The sequence below is a fragment of the Nelumbo lutea genome, chromosome 2 (assembly GCF_056320005.1).
Source record: "Nelumbo lutea isolate HS-2025 chromosome 2, American lotus-T2T, whole genome shotgun sequence".
NCBI classification, from domain to species: domain Eukaryota; kingdom Viridiplantae; phylum Streptophyta; class Magnoliopsida; order Proteales; family Nelumbonaceae; genus Nelumbo; species Nelumbo lutea.
Window position 1 is genome coordinate 93,400,548 of NC_142685.1, and position 16,716 is coordinate 93,417,263.

At 37.0% G+C, this 16,716-nt stretch overlaps 1 protein-coding gene and 1 long non-coding RNA gene across 2 annotated transcripts; one reads left to right on the forward strand and one right to left on the reverse strand.

Moving 5' to 3' along the window:
* Positions 1-314: 314 nt before the first annotated feature.
* LOC148872001 (uncharacterized) lies at positions 315-4,805 on the reverse strand. Its single transcript, XR_016107845.1, has 2 exons — positions 4,450-4,805; positions 315-781 (listed from the first exon to the last, which is right to left on the reverse strand). It is a non-coding gene; the product is annotated as an uncharacterized LOC148872001 (long non-coding RNA).
* Positions 4,806-10,634: 5,829 nt separating this feature from the next.
* Positions 10,635-13,135, forward strand: LOC148872002 (wall-associated receptor kinase 2-like). The gene is made up of 3 exons (XM_088970078.1): positions 10,635-11,508; positions 11,608-11,787; positions 12,962-13,135. Exons 1-3 carry the CDS (start codon positions 10,635-10,637, stop codon positions 13,078-13,080), a joined length of 1,173 nt encoding a protein of 390 aa, XP_088826204.1. The 3' UTR covers positions 13,081-13,135.
* The last annotated feature ends 3,581 nt before the right edge of the window (positions 13,136-16,716 follow it).

Genomic DNA, 16,716 nt, shown 5'->3' on the forward strand with positions numbered 1-16,716 from the left:
TCTGTGTTAGTGGCTTAGTTAAGGTTGTGCTTGGTATCATTGTCACTTCTATTTGCAATGGTTTTGTTTGGTCAATGCAAATTTTATGAAAATATATATTTTTTCTTCCACAAATGCTTCGAGATACCAATACAACCTTTGATATCATTGTTGTTTCTTCAGAAAACATCAATTTTGATGTTTCAACTACAAATGCCAATACCCAATCAAATGCCTATATTTTATTATGAAATAATTATATGGTGTGTTGTGATAAGATAATTTTTCAAAAATTTGTGTTGGCCAACCTAAAACTTTACAAATAGAAAAGGCAATGGTACCGAACACAACCTAATACTTTTGATTTATTTATTTTTTCTAACAAAAAAAAAAACTTAAGAAAAGAAAACACAAATATAAACTGACTAAGGTCAATACAAGTCTCCCAATCTGTAATCTCCTGAATCCAATTAGGAACTGGAGACCTAAAGAAACACCTAGCTCATTAAATTTCTTTCAACAACATTAAGGTTGTGTTTGGTTTGAAGGAAAAAGTAGGGACATGTAAAGAAACCTTTGCAAATCTCGTAGGTTTCCCTTTATTTCGCTTCCTTTCCCTACCTTTTCCTTCAAACTAAACATAGCTTAAAAGAAACACATAACGAGTTTTCCAAGCATAAAGTATCTATAAACAACAGGTAATATCCAAATATTTTTCTTCTTCGCCCTCCTTAATTACCTGGATAAGAACTTAGCAGTCTCCTTCACGAGTAACTGGAATCCAACACTTTGCTTTATCAAGCTGCCGTGTTTTATTTGGAAGAAAAAAAAAATCATCATCAGAAAGTAGTTTAGGGAAATCTCAAGAGCATTTTGCTGAAGAAAATTTATTATTCTAGCCTCTCATTTCCTACGTGTGTTGACATAAGTCTTAAGAGTCTATTTGATTTACAGTGGGAATGAGAATCGAAATCGAAATCCATCGAAATCGGAACCATTGACTTTGGTAGACAACGGAGAATCAAGAGCAACCATGCAATAAATGGGCCATACTTGGCTAATAAATCACCATAAAAATTGATCGGATGTTTACAGCATATCAATATTCATTTGACTTGAAGGCGTTGAATAATCTGAACTCGAATACTACGATTCAGATAATGACGGCCATTATCCAATGTTGAGGTCGTGGGATACTGGGATTGGTTGGTTGACTACATACTGAGCCAAAGAGGGACCCGGTCTCTTTTGTTTTTCTGCAAGAGGACCCAGTCTCGTGAATTCCCGTGTAGGAGGGGTTATAGGACGAGCTGGGTCTGGGTCCTTTTCTAAACGCGAAAAATGCACTTCAGATAACACAGTTTGGCTTGTTTTCAATTGATTTTTTAACTAAGTTCAAACTCAATTTACAGGTTCATTTATTAATTGAGTTGAACTCAAGCCTAATGAAATTCGGCTCATGAAGCCAATAAATTAGCTTGAATAGCTATGTATATAATAATAATAATATAGAAAATAATATAAATAATAAAAATATATATAATATTTTTATTTTTATATGCAATAATAAATAATTATTCTAATCCTTACATTTTTTAAATAGTAAATGAAAAATACTTTTTATATATTTTTATAAAACATTCTTCACAAACCGAATCGAGTTCGAACTTATGAGCTTTTGACATGAGCCGAACTTGAGCTCAAACTTCTATCTCAAACCGAGCTTTAGCCTCTAGCTATTTGGCTCAGTTTGGCTCAAATCCACTCCTAAACACAGGTAGCTTATCTCTGTAACACGGATGTATATACTCTAACACAACTTACCCCAAAACGGGGCTGAGATCAGATTAACTGAATGCATTGACTATTTTGTGGGTTTTATGTATTTTACAATTGCTACTTTAAACAGTGTTGAATATTCTATCTGAATTTGAAAATTAAGTATGTAGGTCCCCTCTATGCATCCAGGTCTTTGGATTGATTGGTTGACTACATACTGAGGCAAAGGAGACCCAGTCTCTAGAATGCCCGTTTGGGAGGGGTTCTGGGATGCGGTTTCTGAAATTTAGAGTTTGGCCTGGGTCCTATATTAATTTTGTCATTCTAAGACTGCCCCTTTGACATTTTTTATTTTAACATAAAATGTCCCTATTAATACTGAATTTTTAATAGCAAAAAGAGATAAATCTTTAAAATAAAAAATGCCAAAATGTAGCCTAAACACAAAAAAATGTACTTCATATAACATAGTGGGATGTAATTGTGTGGACCGTGTGAGGAGGGCTATTATTAGTATTATTTCGAATTTGGTACATGTTTATATTTGTTTCTCAAACGAATGCAGTCTTTGTTTCCAATTAATTATGTAAAAGAAATAATCCTTTCATCACGCTTAGCTTTGGCTCCCTTCCTCACGGGGTTGGATGAATTCGGGTTCAGTCACCCTGCCACAAACTGTTCTAACATCTCTACCCACAGAACATTATGTGTATATTAGACATCTCTCATGAATGATAAGGGAGATATTTCTAATGTACAGCTCTAATACGTCATAGATGGGAGTCCTTTATTAGGGCTGATCATAAATAAATTTAAACCGACCAAACCAAATAACCCAGCCTGATTCAATCTTATTTGGCTGATTTTTCTTCACTATCGGTCGGTTTCGGGTTGGAAAGAAGGGTAAACCGATAATTCGGTTCGGTTTCAATTTTCACACATGAAAATTGAAACAGAACCAAACCGAGTTATCTATATATATATATATATATAGATATTCTTAATGAAATATTACATATAATATGTATGTTTCAGTTATATATATATATATATACATAGAAAATATATTCTGAAATACTATATATAATATGTATATTTTTGAAATATATATATATATATATATTTATTTAAAGGTGACATATATATTTTAGAAATGTATATATTTAAACCAAAATCGACCCAAACCGACTACGTTCGTTTTGCTTAATAGAGGGCTGGTTTCGGTTTAATCTTTAGGTGACCCCACTAGGTCGGGTAGGTTGAAAAAAAACTAGTAAACCGACCCAACCTGACCCATGAACAGCCCTACCCCTTACCATAATAGCATGGTTATTACTGATGAACGGAGAGAAACAAGGTTTTTCATGGGTTTGGTCAGCCCTGCACCTGGTATAAGTGTCGATCTTTATGGAAGTTAGGCCTAGGTTTCCATGCTATTAGGTCTGAAATATAGGACTTAGGGCCCATTTGACATGTCTTTTCGTATGGTCTTTGGGTTGTTTACAAGTCAAGCAGACCAATTTTCGGTCTATTTCCATTTGGTTCGCAGTAGATCTAGCCGCCAAAAGCCAGAGCGCCAAAAAGATGTTGTGTCTTTCACGTCTTATTTTCATGCGAAAAGACAATGAAAGACATACAAAAAGACGTGTATCTATCAAACTAGCTTTGAGCTGCTCAGATCATCATGCAAAAGTTTAATGCATCTTTTGACTGTCAGAGCTACTAGAAGATCTTCACATAAAGACTTGCCTAGTGGGCCATTAGTCCCATATGAGCCTAAAAGGCACCGAGTATAGGCCCAGGATGGTCTGGGCTTGAAAAGAAATTCTAGATATAGGCCCAAATATTTGAGGGATGGAGGGACCAGGCCTTATGTTTCACATCTCCTTTAATATTGTACAAGAAGGGTTTGCAGTAAATACAGCCGAAGAAGGGGGTTGGGTAGTGAGATCCCACAAATCTTCCAGCCTTGTTTTCTCTATCTCTTTCAATGCAAGACCTTGGATATTGGTCAAAGTGCTATTGTGCCTGAGGTTCGCTTGGAGGTTTACGATTTGTTGGCTTCTCTGAACAAGTGGTTGAAGATGAACCATGCAATCCACAGGCTGGCACTTGTTGATGTTGTTAATAGTTAAGGTTTGAATGGAGTCCATATCTAGTAGGCACAATATTGTTTTCTTCCTTATGAAGAACTTCATCACTAATACAAGGGAAAGGAATGTTCTCCTCCACAGTGTTTCAATTCTCTCAACGAGGAGAGTGATGGTAGAGAAGAGACTTTCCCTCAGGAGACAAGTAAGGTACATCTTCAGGAGACAAGTAAGGTACATCCTCAAAAAATGTGACATCCATAGAAACATACATGTTGTTCAAAGGGTTATAACACAATTATCTCTTCTGAGAACTGCAATAACCGACAAAGATGCATTTGACAAACGTATGACTCAATTTATCTAACTTAAGAAAAAGAACACAAACAAAACAAATACATCCAAAGACACAAAATGAATGTAATAAATAAATTTGTATTTAGGGAGAAGAGTTTGGAAAGGAAAATTATTGCCTAGAACTCGAGATGGCATACAATTTATTAAATAGCAAGCAGTGTTGATAGATTTAGACCACAAAGACTTGGGCACTTTCATTTGAAACAACAGAGCACAAGTTATCTCAAGAAGAATGAGTAACTACCTAATCTGAACTAAGCTGAATCACCTTTGGTGATGATGTTTTCAAAATGGAACTCCAATGCACCTTAGCTCCCTTCATTGTTCATGCCTCTGCTCGTGAAATTGTTTTACTATCCATGATTCCATAAGAATTCCCTTTGTACTTTGCCTATCCCTTTGAGGGTTTTCTTTGGGAAGGGAAAGCATGCCATTTGGTAAAATGGCAACCTCAACTTCAAATTAATGACCTCCCTTCCCCCTACTCCCTTGTTCAGGAACAAAACAAAAAAGACTTGAACTTTGTTCATATGGTTGGGCCAGAAATACCTCAAATCAAAGCCTAATCTGTCCTAGGATTGTTTTGTGATACATGTAAACAAATATCTCTCTCTCTCTCATGGTTTTTAAAATCGGATTGGATCAAACGGTCAGACCAGAAAAATCAGGAGTCAGTTAGGTGATTGATTCCGTTTTACCCCAGAATTGTTATTTCACCAAAAACTGTTGATTTGGCTAGCAAACCGCTAATCCGGATTGTCGAATTGTTCAAACTATCCAACGGTTTTGACCATTTTTTATTTTTTATTTATTTTTTGTTAGAATGAACTTTTTATTTGCTTCCAATGATCGGATTCGTGCTCTTTCTCTCTCTACGTGTACAAAATAGAGTTTAAGTTAAACAACATCAATGATATATATTGTTATGTGACTCTTCTGAATCGATTTAATAGGATGAACGGGCTGAATCAATAAAAGAAGGTGTCAAGGCGTTTGCACAGGGAGTGACTATTGGGAATGTCGTTGGAACTGCTGTGGTGGCTGGTTGCAACATAATGTGATAATTGTTTGATAAGCATCCATCCATGTTAATTTTTTAGCTCTTTTAGTCAATGATATGTATGAGCTCTCTCTCTCTCTCTTTCATATTGCTCAAGTTTCGATAGCACTGTAATCGACATTTCTAGCGAACTGATTTCAACTTATGCAGTGCAGTATTAGAACAAAATTACTAAGGATATTTTCTGTATAAGAAAATTTTCAAAATTAAATATGTTCTGCCTCCTAATTTCTTTTTTCTTAATCCTTAATATTGGTAGTACAAAAATGTAATCCTTACTAAAAATGCATATTTTGTAGACCAAAAGTCAGGGGATGATACACACACAATCTTAGGTGCCATTTGAGATGCATAAAGCAAGGACAAAATATTGGTAGTACAAAAGTTTCTTGAATCACATATCTCATATTCTTTAATTTGCATGTCAATGAAGTAAAATGAATATCATACCTCTACCACATCATATCTAACTATTATGTATATGTTTGGCATCAATGCTGCAGATACAGCATCGCTGATGTATGCATTGGAAGCACCATTTTAGAAAACGGTGTCCTTTTTTTTTATTTGGAAGTGTTGCTGTCAGGTTAGATGTTTTTTGGAGCAATAGCAATACTTTTTATTTGATACCAGTGTTCCATGTCTGTTTTTAGCATTAGTACACACTGTCACATCACATATTTATTGATAGCAATGAGCTGCAATATGAGAAAACGCCAAACTCGGTGTTCCTCCAAACCATACTTCATCAATTTCCAAGGCATGTCTTGGAACACTGTTTTTTATGGAAAAACGATTCCAAACAAATTGGCGTTTCTTGGAGCACCGTTTTTTTCTAACATGGTGCTGATGTGTCACTGTTTTCTGGAACAATGACATTGATGCCAAACAAACGCTATAGTGAAAAGGCATTATTAGGGAAATGAATTCCTATGTCTTTCTTGTGCAGATCAAGGGGATCGACCAATACAATGCAAACATTAAGGCCCCTCATTAAGTGATAAACATTAAGAAATATTAGGGAAATGAAGCACATAAACAAATACGGAGCAAACAATAAGAGATAGACCAATATTTATGTGGATAAAAACCACAAGACCAAAGTCGAAATATCTTCCACTATCAACTCAATGAGTGATAAACATTAAGGCTGTATTTAGTTGCAATGCAAATAAATTTGCACTAGTGCAAAACTATGATAGTGCAAATGGTTTTATTGCAATAAGAATTAAGTAAATTAAGTCATGAAGTAGAATAAAGTAAAATCCAAAACAAAATTAAATGGGAATTTGCATTTTCTTCATTTTTACTCCCATGCATTTATACTAGTACAAATAAAATTGTATTGCAACCGAACACAGCCTAAGGCTCAGTTTGGAAGGAGTAAAAATACAAGTATGTACAGTACAAATACATACAAAAACAAAATGTAAGATTTTGCACTCTACATATTTATATTTGTACTCCTTCCAAACTGAGCCTAAGGGGAAAATCATTGGATAGAACAAAACAACATTAACAAATGTGAATAACAAATAGGGAATTTCTCACTAAGAGTGGATGCATGATAAGAAGAAAAAAGAAATGCTATAAAATTATTTCTAGCTTCTCCATTATATCCCTTGTAATGTCTTCCTCTCCTTACAAAAACCTTCCTCATAAAACTCTCTTTTCTTTAGCCAAAATCCTCAAGGCTGCATTTGGAAATGAGGTAAATAATGATTCAGTGCATTATTGCACTCCAGTCCACAATTTCATGCATGTAAAAATGGTGTAAAAACACCTCAATTATTGATGAAAATTGCAAACATCTGATGGTTTACCTTGATCTGAGAGTGCAAAACTACATTGATTTTTTTGAAGTAAAAAATCACACCCTTCTTTCATCGAGAGAAATAGGAAAGGAGATTTTTTATTCAAGTCGTTGGTGACTTCTACATTCCGAGTGTCGGAGCATCTAAATCTGTGTGAAAAGCCAAGAAATAATTTTAGAGAACAATGAACCTCTTTTGTCCACTTGTTCTAGTGTTTATGAGGTTTTTTATTCATTTTTTTTCATCTAATCTATCAAATAAATGCTTGTCGGCACTTGATTTTTGCTTGGTTTGCCTCTTGAATCCCAATTCACCCAGATTCCCGATCAAACACTCTCAATCTCTCCGAAACACCTAAAAGCCCAAGAAACCCAAATTTCACCCGGAAAACCCTCTGATCCATCATTAAAGCTGCCTGATACCTATACGATGGACCTAATAAACCTCCACTTACACCTCAACCATTAGATTAGGCATATCCATCAAACACATGACCTCCTAAAATACCGAACCCATGTGGCTGATGTGTAGATCAATGCTGGGGCCTGGCCTAACCTTTTTTACAAGGCCTGGTCGAGTACACTATCGTGGACAGTGCACCCCTTGAAACCCATCACAGGGGCTTCTATTGGGCCCAACACTTACACTAAGTGGTCCCTGGGCCAAGCTACCTTATAAAAGCCTAGAGACTGTGGGTAGATGCAAGATTAGCCCATTAGGTATTACCCTCAGTGGTCTTACACTTAACCTCTCAGCCCATAATGATCAAACACTGCCTGACAAGATAAGACCTCTCTGCCCATTTAGAAATCGTAATATATGTGTATATCTTTATATAAATATATTTTACAAAATAAAATTTCAGCGATTGAAATCAACTGCTGGTAGTTTTGGTTTCCATTAGAGAGAGTGCATCCCCAATCATTACCTTTGTCCGACAAAGGGGCTGATCCTATTATTATGATCACTCACAAATGAATTCATGGACTGTCTCAACATACCCAGGTTTTGACCCATTCTAAGGATATCACTGATTGGCATATCAAAGACAATCCAATCCAACACCTATTGTAGTATCATAATCGAGTCTCAGGGTCAAGTGTAACATTTCAGTTTTGCCCACTCATCACCAAGGTCCAAGGCAACACTAGAATTCTGGTCCGGTTTAAGGTTTCAAGTTAAACCTACACTTCATGTACCTCGGGTCTCACCCTAGTAACTGAGACAAGCCACTCCAACCAACTTGGCGGCACATTAGTGTCAGCCTTATCAAGATAGGTCTCCCTAGACCGACTCACTGGCTGTAAACATTCTAAACTGACACAAGTCTCATTATGTATTTAGTTTAAGGGTATTACACAGAAACACACCACAAGAACATGAATCAAATATGTATTTTATTCATTTACAATAAATGACATAATGTACATCATTTTGATTAGAGCTGAGGGCATACACTGTCTAACAATATGATTCCCATCTGGGAGAGAGAAATTTTTGAAATTTCACCCAACCACCTATAGGGTTCGGCCATCCATATGATGGATCTCTTATCCCTTCAGTCCTTACAAGAATGTGACTATTAGATCCAGAGCCGGCTTTTGGGTGGAACTAATGCACTACAGAGACTCCCTTGGCCAATTCTAGAATTTATTAAATCCCTATCACCATAACTACCTTTTGTGATTTGAAAGAAAAATCCCAATGAAAAGCTATTGTTTTTTTTTTTTTTTCTTCAAATGAGTTACAATCCTTAATATGATTTGCAATGATTTATATATTCCTAACTTCCTATGCAAAAGTTGTAAAAAATTTCCAATCCACCGGTTTCAAAAGATGTCTTTTAGTGGATATTTTGGTGGATAGAATAAGAGGTTAAATTATTTAACCCATAAAAATTGTCGCACAACCATAATAGAAAAGACTCTATAAAGTTCGGGTGGATTATGATTCACCAATTTGATCAGCCAATCCAATTCGCAGCTGGTTTGCACTTCTCCAAAGTCGTGGTGTTGGATGCCGTTTCAAGTACACGTAGGTGCCATGAAGGCATTTGATGTTTAATGGTCAAAAATCATGCTTGATTTGATCATTTTTGGGGAAAATCAGTAAGAAACAGCTACACCTAATAAAGCATGCAACTCACCACCGCTCCAAACATCAAAAAGGTGTGTTTTCCAGCATCAGGGGTGTATTTTTCCCAACAATTGAGTGATGCGTGGCTCCGCTATTCCTACATCGCAGCAACAAACCGTCTGTATGGCTTCGTTGCCGTTGCTCTAGAAAACGGCAACACATCAGTGTTATCTTGGAAAAAAATGGTACACCAAGAAACAGCTGTTTGTTTAAAATTGTTTTTCCATAAAAAAAGTGCTCTAAGTTATATCTTAAAAATCGGGAAGACATGGCTTGGAGTAACGTCAAATTTAGCATTTCCTAGAGTTGCAGATCATTGCTGCCAACAGAGACATGAGGTGGCAGCAATAGGGACATGATGTGGCACTGGATAATAGGTACTAGTGCTGAAAACATTTCCTAGAACATTGGTATGAAATAGAAAATGTAGCTGTTGCTCCACAAAACGTCCTACCTGACAGTAACGTTTTCTAAACAAAAAAAAAAAAAAAAAAAAAAGGCACCGTGCTTCTAACCCACACATCAGCAATGGCATTTTCTGAGAAAATGATACTGTATCTATAGTATCGATGCCAAACATATACAGAAAATGTCTCACTCAAAACACCAAAAAGACGTTTTTATAACCATTTCAAATGTGGTGTGGTGTTTCCATTTCTTATAGACAATATCTCACTTGAAATTGCCACGATACCAAACACTACCCCAATGAGATAGTGAGTTGTTAGGGGATGTTGCTTTCTTTGAATGAATCAAATAACGAAGGCGAGTGGAGAAGTAAATAAAGAAAGACCAGCATTTATTACTCTTAGAAGTCAAGATGTGTTATGGGAGAGTGACCCCAAGCATGAACACAATGACCCCTAAGATACGTTTTGGTAGGGCTGCAAATGGATCGAACTGAATTAGATATGGGCAGATCCAAACTTAATTTGTTTTAATTTAAAAAAAAAATCTAGCGAATTCAAATTGAATTTGGATTATAATGGGATATTCAATAGTATAAATAAATTAAACTGTAATGATCAAAATGTTATATATTATTAATAAAATGAATTAAAAATGATTTTAATATTATATTTTAAGAACAAAACAAATATAAAAAACTACTATGACAATTTAGTGAAAATACAACAATTAAACCAACATTAATGGTAAATATAATATAAATTAATTTTTTAAGATATATATATATATATATATATATATATATATAATTGCGAATTGAATTAGATTGTATCGGATCGGATAGGATAGATCCGTATTTGATCCAATTATAAATGGATCGAATTCATCATATCACCCTTAATAGGATCGAATTCGGATGACCGGTACAACATTTGCCTCGTCGAGCCTATAAATGAGGGAAGCAAATGAAGACACTGAAAGAAACAAAACAAGAGCAGCTAATAAGCCACAATGGCACTGCCTGTGCTGCTGCTTCATGTCCTTATTTCGCTGTTGCCACCGCCGGCAGCTTCATCAACAGCGTCCTTCGCAAAGCCAGGATGCGAGGATAAATGTGGCAACATCCCCATTCCCTACCCGTTCGGCTTCGGAGATCCAAAATGTTACAGAAACGGCTACATGGTAACCTGCAACCACACTTTCAACCCTCCAAAACTGTACTTATCGGACAGTAACGTAGAGGTTGTAGAGATATCATCACTGGGCCAATTGCGCACCAAATCCTTAGTAAGTTACGATTGCTACGATCAAACAAAGGATCACGAATCCATCATTTCTCTCAGTCTTGGAGATTTTCCCTATACTTTTTCCGACACCAGAAACAAATTCACGGCAATAGGTTGCGACACCATATCCAACTTGATAGGTTTTCAGGGTCGTAACTTCACCAGCGGATGTAACATGCTTTGCATCGACACACACAGCTTGGTCAATGGGTCTTGTTCCGGAATTGGTTGTTGTCAGACTTCCATCCCAAAGGGGTTGAAGCGCTTCACTGTGGAACTCGGTAGTTTTCGCAGACACATCTTTGTGATGGATTTCAATCCATGCAGCTACGCTTTCTTGGTTGATTCTGACTGGTTTAACTTCTCAGTACATGATATTATGGGGTATATGGATTTCTTTAATAGAAATGAAGGAATGGTCCCAATCGTGCTCGACTGGGCGATAGAGGGATACACCTGTGAAAATGCTTCCACTAGTGACCTAAATTATGCATGTGGTAAGAACAGCGAATGCTTCAACTCTCCTAATGGTCTCGGATATCTCTGCAACTGTTCTCAAGGTTATCAGGGCAACCCTTATCTCTCAGATGGATGTCAAGGTGCGTAATTAATCATCTTTCTGGATCGACTATTTTTATTACTTCTCCCAATTACATAGTGTGTTGAACAATTCTGATGAGTTTATGTGAAGAATGCAGATATAGATGAATGCATGGATCCTACTAAGAACGATTGTCAAGCCAAATCGAGATGCATTAATACACCTGGGAGTTACATCTGCTCTTGCCCGCCTGGTGCTCAAGGGGATGGGAAGAGAAACGGGACTGGTTGTTTGGCTACTCCAAAGAAGCAATCTCATCTGATACAAATCTGCTTAGGTATTAAAATCTACGATTTACTGTCTGTCTTCAAATTAATTTTCAGAAGCTCAGGAGTTAATTTATTATCTGTCAAATAAATCCAACGTCTCCGCCTGAGTTATGGTTCTTATCTGTTAGAGTAACGGATGCAATTCCTCATGGCTATATATAATTTCCTCATGATAATTATTCCCTTTGTCAAGCTAGATACTAGCTTAATTATAACATTCACTCAAGTGAAATATAATTGATCATTCAAATTTATTTCCTTTTTAATTAATAACTTCTTCCAATTTAATATTTTATCTGAATCTTCTTCAATAGAAACATAATTGTTCTCTGAATTCTTTTATATTTTCGAATTTACGGGTTGCAACTTTGGTCAGGTCAACCCGAAAAATACGATAGGGTTGGTCTGAGATAACTAGTGGGTAATGTCGGGATAGAGTTGATGCTTTGGCCAATCATGCCAACCTAAACCTGATAATTACGCTATGCATCCAGGTATTTTTGTCTATCTAATTCAGGGAGGAGAGAGGATGACTGCTGTTTTTCTTTAAAACATTTATCATAATATTATTAATATTAAATACCTTATATATATATATATATATATATGATATTATATATCATTTATATTATATATATATATATTAAAATATATTTAAAATATTATTTTATTTTAAATAAATTTATTTTTTCAAAAAATACTGTTTATTAAAAAATTTCAAGGATTCAGGTCCCCACATAGAATCCTTACGTTGGGAATCAAGGATGATGAATAACTTTTATCTTCAGCGGGGATCAATTTTGGAAACAGGGAATATAATCCCCACTTCGAACCTGCCCCACTGCCATTCCTATTCCAACTTAAATCCACCTAATAGTATGATTGAGTTGGGTTAGGGTCAAAAATCTCAGGCTGAAAATCAGGTTGGGATAGGGTTATGGTTGAGGTTTCAACACTTCAAGTTGGACAAACGTTGATCTCAACCTAGCTAAGGGAATCCAGTCTGAACTGCAACCCTACTTCATGGGCATATTGTTTCACTCATGTTATCAATTTTAGTCCAATACAAAGTGGGCTCAAGCCCACTGAAGCAAAGCCTGTTGCATATAACGATGAATGTGTTGAAATGAATGAAAGTCATATTTTTCTTTTTTCGCTAAGCAAAGCTTTCTTTTCATATAGGGCTTGGTTTTGGCGTCTTCTTTGTTCTATTTATTAGCACTTGGCTCTATTGGGGAATCAAAAAGAGAAATCAAAACAAATGCAGAGAAAATTACATTCAGCAAAATGGGAATCTCTGATTGAGGCAACTGCTCTCTTCAGTCTTCACAAAATGCAACTGTAGAACCTGCCAAGATCTTTACTGAACAAGAGCTCAACAAGGACTGACAACTTTGGTAAGAGTTGAATCCTAGGTTGTGTTGGATTTGATAAATAGAAAGATAGTTGTCTTTATGAAGTCCAAGATAGTTGATTCAAGTGAAGTTGAACAGTTCATCAATGAGAGGAGGTTATTCTTTCTCAATTTGAACATGAAAATTTAGTGAAGCTTCTAAGTTGTTTCTTAAATTCTGAACTTCCATCAATGAAAGCATTACTAATGGTTTGAAGGGCCATGTTTCAATATCATTAAACAGAGGGCGAGGATTGCTTAAAATTTCAACTTGATGGCTAGCTATGATATTGGAACAGTTTGACCAATCAAAAGCCCTATGAATTTTACTATAATACTGAAGAATGATACCAGAAAAACTTGTCAGCCAACTGGTTTCATAAAATAGAGTAACCAATCACGTGGTATTTAACAATTCACAGGGAGTTTTGATTGGTCAGAACCTTTGGTATCATGTCTTTTGGCACTACAGATTTTCCTTTTATAATATATATTCAAGTATATCGGACTGGACGGTCGGATAACCAGAAAAATCGGGAACAGGTCAGCTAACCGGTTTTGTTTTACTTTAGAATCGTTATTTGTTAAAAATCGTTGATTTGGTCAGAAAACTGTTGACCCAGGTGGTCAAACTGTTCTAACCATTCGGACCATTCAGTGGTTTTAGCCATTTTTTAATTTTTTAATTTTTTTTTTGTCAAAATGAGCCATTCATTTAGTTCGAACGGTCAAACCATTCGACCCAAGAACCGGACCCTGACCGATTTATTGTCCAGTTCAGTTTTAAAAACCTTGATTAAAAGTAACTTATCCTTGCTCCCAACTGGACACTTTCCTTGTGGACCATCTAAAGGTTACCGGAAAACTGGAATTGGGCCGATCACGAACCCCTTTGGCAAGATTGAGCTCACGCCTTCTGTTTGGTTAGGTCCAACCTTCAAAATGCATTCCAATTTCAGAGATTTATCTGGTCCCATTAAAATTTTGATGGCTATTGCCAAGCCCCAGAACTTATGCCAAGTTGGAAGTACGTATTTGGTTGCAATGCAAACAAGTATATACCGATGCAAAACTATGACAGTGTAATGACTTGAGTGTAAATAATACTGATGAAATATATTAAGACATGAAGCAGAGCAAAGTAAAAGCAATAACAAAGTTAAGTGAGAATCTTCATTTTGTCATTTGCATTTCTATCCTTTTATACTGGTGCAAATAAAACTGCACTGCAACCAAACGAAGCAATATATACAAATCACCTATACAACAGCCTCAAATCTATTAGGTTTAACTCACTCAATGGGGGTTGTGATTTCTTCCATCTTACATGGATTAATCCATCATTAACAATTCAATGTAATGAGAATCCTGTTTCGTTAGAAGTCATGTTTCAACTTTTAAGCGGATTATTAGCGGAGTTAACATTCAGCATAAATCATCTTTAAGGCTCCCAATGGAACACATATTCGTTCTTACCATGATCGATCGGATGAAAGTGTCTGACTATCTTTTGATTTTTATATAAAATTTCTAAATTTTAAATCCTAAACCCTAAAACTTAAAACCTTAAATTTCAATTCAAAATTCATTTGATCGGATACAAACTCCTCCGACCTAAGAGCCAATAATTCTTCCTCCAAATATGGGGCATGTGGAAACTAATTAAACACCAGGGGGATGTTTGGAACTGTAGCTATTTTTCAAAAAAAAAATGGTACTATGTCGGATCCACATATGCATTTCAACAAATGCCCATGTATCTCATTGTTTGGTTCAGCCGATTATTAAAAAATCAGGTATACCTCGAAAATCAGTACCCCACCGATACATGAAACGCCAAATTTCGGTGAACCATTTCTCCCAATGGTTGGCTGATGTGTATCCTATGTGGTGCTTACCTGTCAGCACATACATGAAAAATGGTGACAAAAATCACCTTACCAAACAACATAGTGTTGCTCACTGACTACGTGGCAGAAGCGTTCTTTTATGAAATGGGTCTTGGAAGTATGGGCGTTTTTTCTTGAAAATCAGTCCCAAAAAGCGCCCACGCTTCCAAACACCAGGAATATTGTTTTATATATCATGTACTTATATATATATAATCATTTGCATGGTTTTCAAAACTGGATCGGACTAGAAAAATCGGGAGCAACAAGAAAAGAAAAGAAAGAAATGTAAGTTCCCCAAGCATAGAAGCAAATCCCCCTCGCGAAGCTATAGGTCGGGTCGGCAATCCAGGTCCCCTTCAATGGAGAGGACGAACTATACCCCCTTGAATGCAAAGCGATGAGAGATCTTAATGGCAATAAAGGACTCCCCTCTCGTCAGATGGCCACCCAGACTCCGCGAAGACCCAACGACTAGGAACCCGAATGTCTATTGTCACTTTCATCGGGACCATGGTCACAGCACATAAAATTGTAGAAACCTCCGCGACGAGATTGAAGAGCTGATCCATTGTGAGTAGTTGAAAAAGTACATTCTACACGAAGAAAAGGACTAGGGAAACCGATAGGGAGATCGGAAAAACGACGCCCCAAAGAGTAGCAGACAGGACAAACAGCCACCTCACCCGCTACCAAAAGAGAGACCGATCCACAGAGTGATTAATATGATCAACGAGGGATCTATTGTAGCGGGATGCACAGTAGCAACTAGGAGAACATCATTATGAGAACTAAAGCACGAAGCAGAGAACCCACCCAAATGACCTCGGATCGAAGAACCGATCTACTTTATTGAGGACGACACCCGTGGGATCCAGTATCCTCATGACGGCACCCTAGTCGTAAAGATGGTCATCAATGACTTTGAAGTGAGGCGGATCTTGGTGGATCCAAGTAGTTCGGCTGATATCCTCTTCAAGGAAACCTTTGACAAGCTACAGTTACAACAGAGTGACCTAACGCCAGTAGACACTCCACTAGTTGGGTTTAGCGGAGAGGATGTTAGGCCTATAGGTCGTGTCACAGTACCAGTGGAAACGGGCATGTGGCCAAATATTGTCCGGTTCGAGCACACATTCCTGTTGGTCACTACCCGATCCCCGAACAACACAATCATAGGTCAGCCTATTACACATGTTTTATGCGCAATAGTGTCGACCTACTACCTCGTGATGAAATTGCCAACGGATTGTGGAGTGGGAATAGCACGAGGTGACCGGCTCGAGTCCCGGAGGTGTTATGTGGCTGCTCTCAAAGGAAAAGAAAAGATAGCAAAGGACGTCGAACTGGAGCGACCGACAGGCTACAGCGAGGAGCGAGCTGCCCTGATGGAAGAGACGATCCACATACTAGTGTCCGAGACCGAACCGACTAAGACTCTCTAGATCGGAGCACTCGTAAGCGAACCACATCAAAATCAACTAGTAAGTTTTCTACTTAACAATTTAGACATTTTTGCTTGGTCTGTAGTAGAAATGCCCGGGATTGACCCTTATGTCATAACTCACAAACTGAATGTGGACCCTTTAGTTAGGCTAGTCTGACAAAGAAAATGCAACCTCGCCTCGGAACGGTGGAGGATTGTCGATGAGGAG

Excerpts from the sequence above, each read along its gene's own strand:
- LOC148872002 (XM_088970078.1), top strand. The coding sequence starts at position 10,635 with ATGGCACTGCCTGTGCTGCTGCTTCATGTCCTTATTTCGCTGTTGCCA. Across the intron at positions 11,509-11,607 it reads TCTCTCAGATGGATGTCAAG|ATATAGATGAATGCATGGAT; the intron begins GTGCGTAATTAA and ends TGAAGAATGCAG. Across the intron at positions 11,788-12,961 it reads TCTGATACAAATCTGCTTAG|GGCTTGGTTTTGGCGTCTTC; the intron begins GTATTAAAATCT and ends CTTTTCATATAG.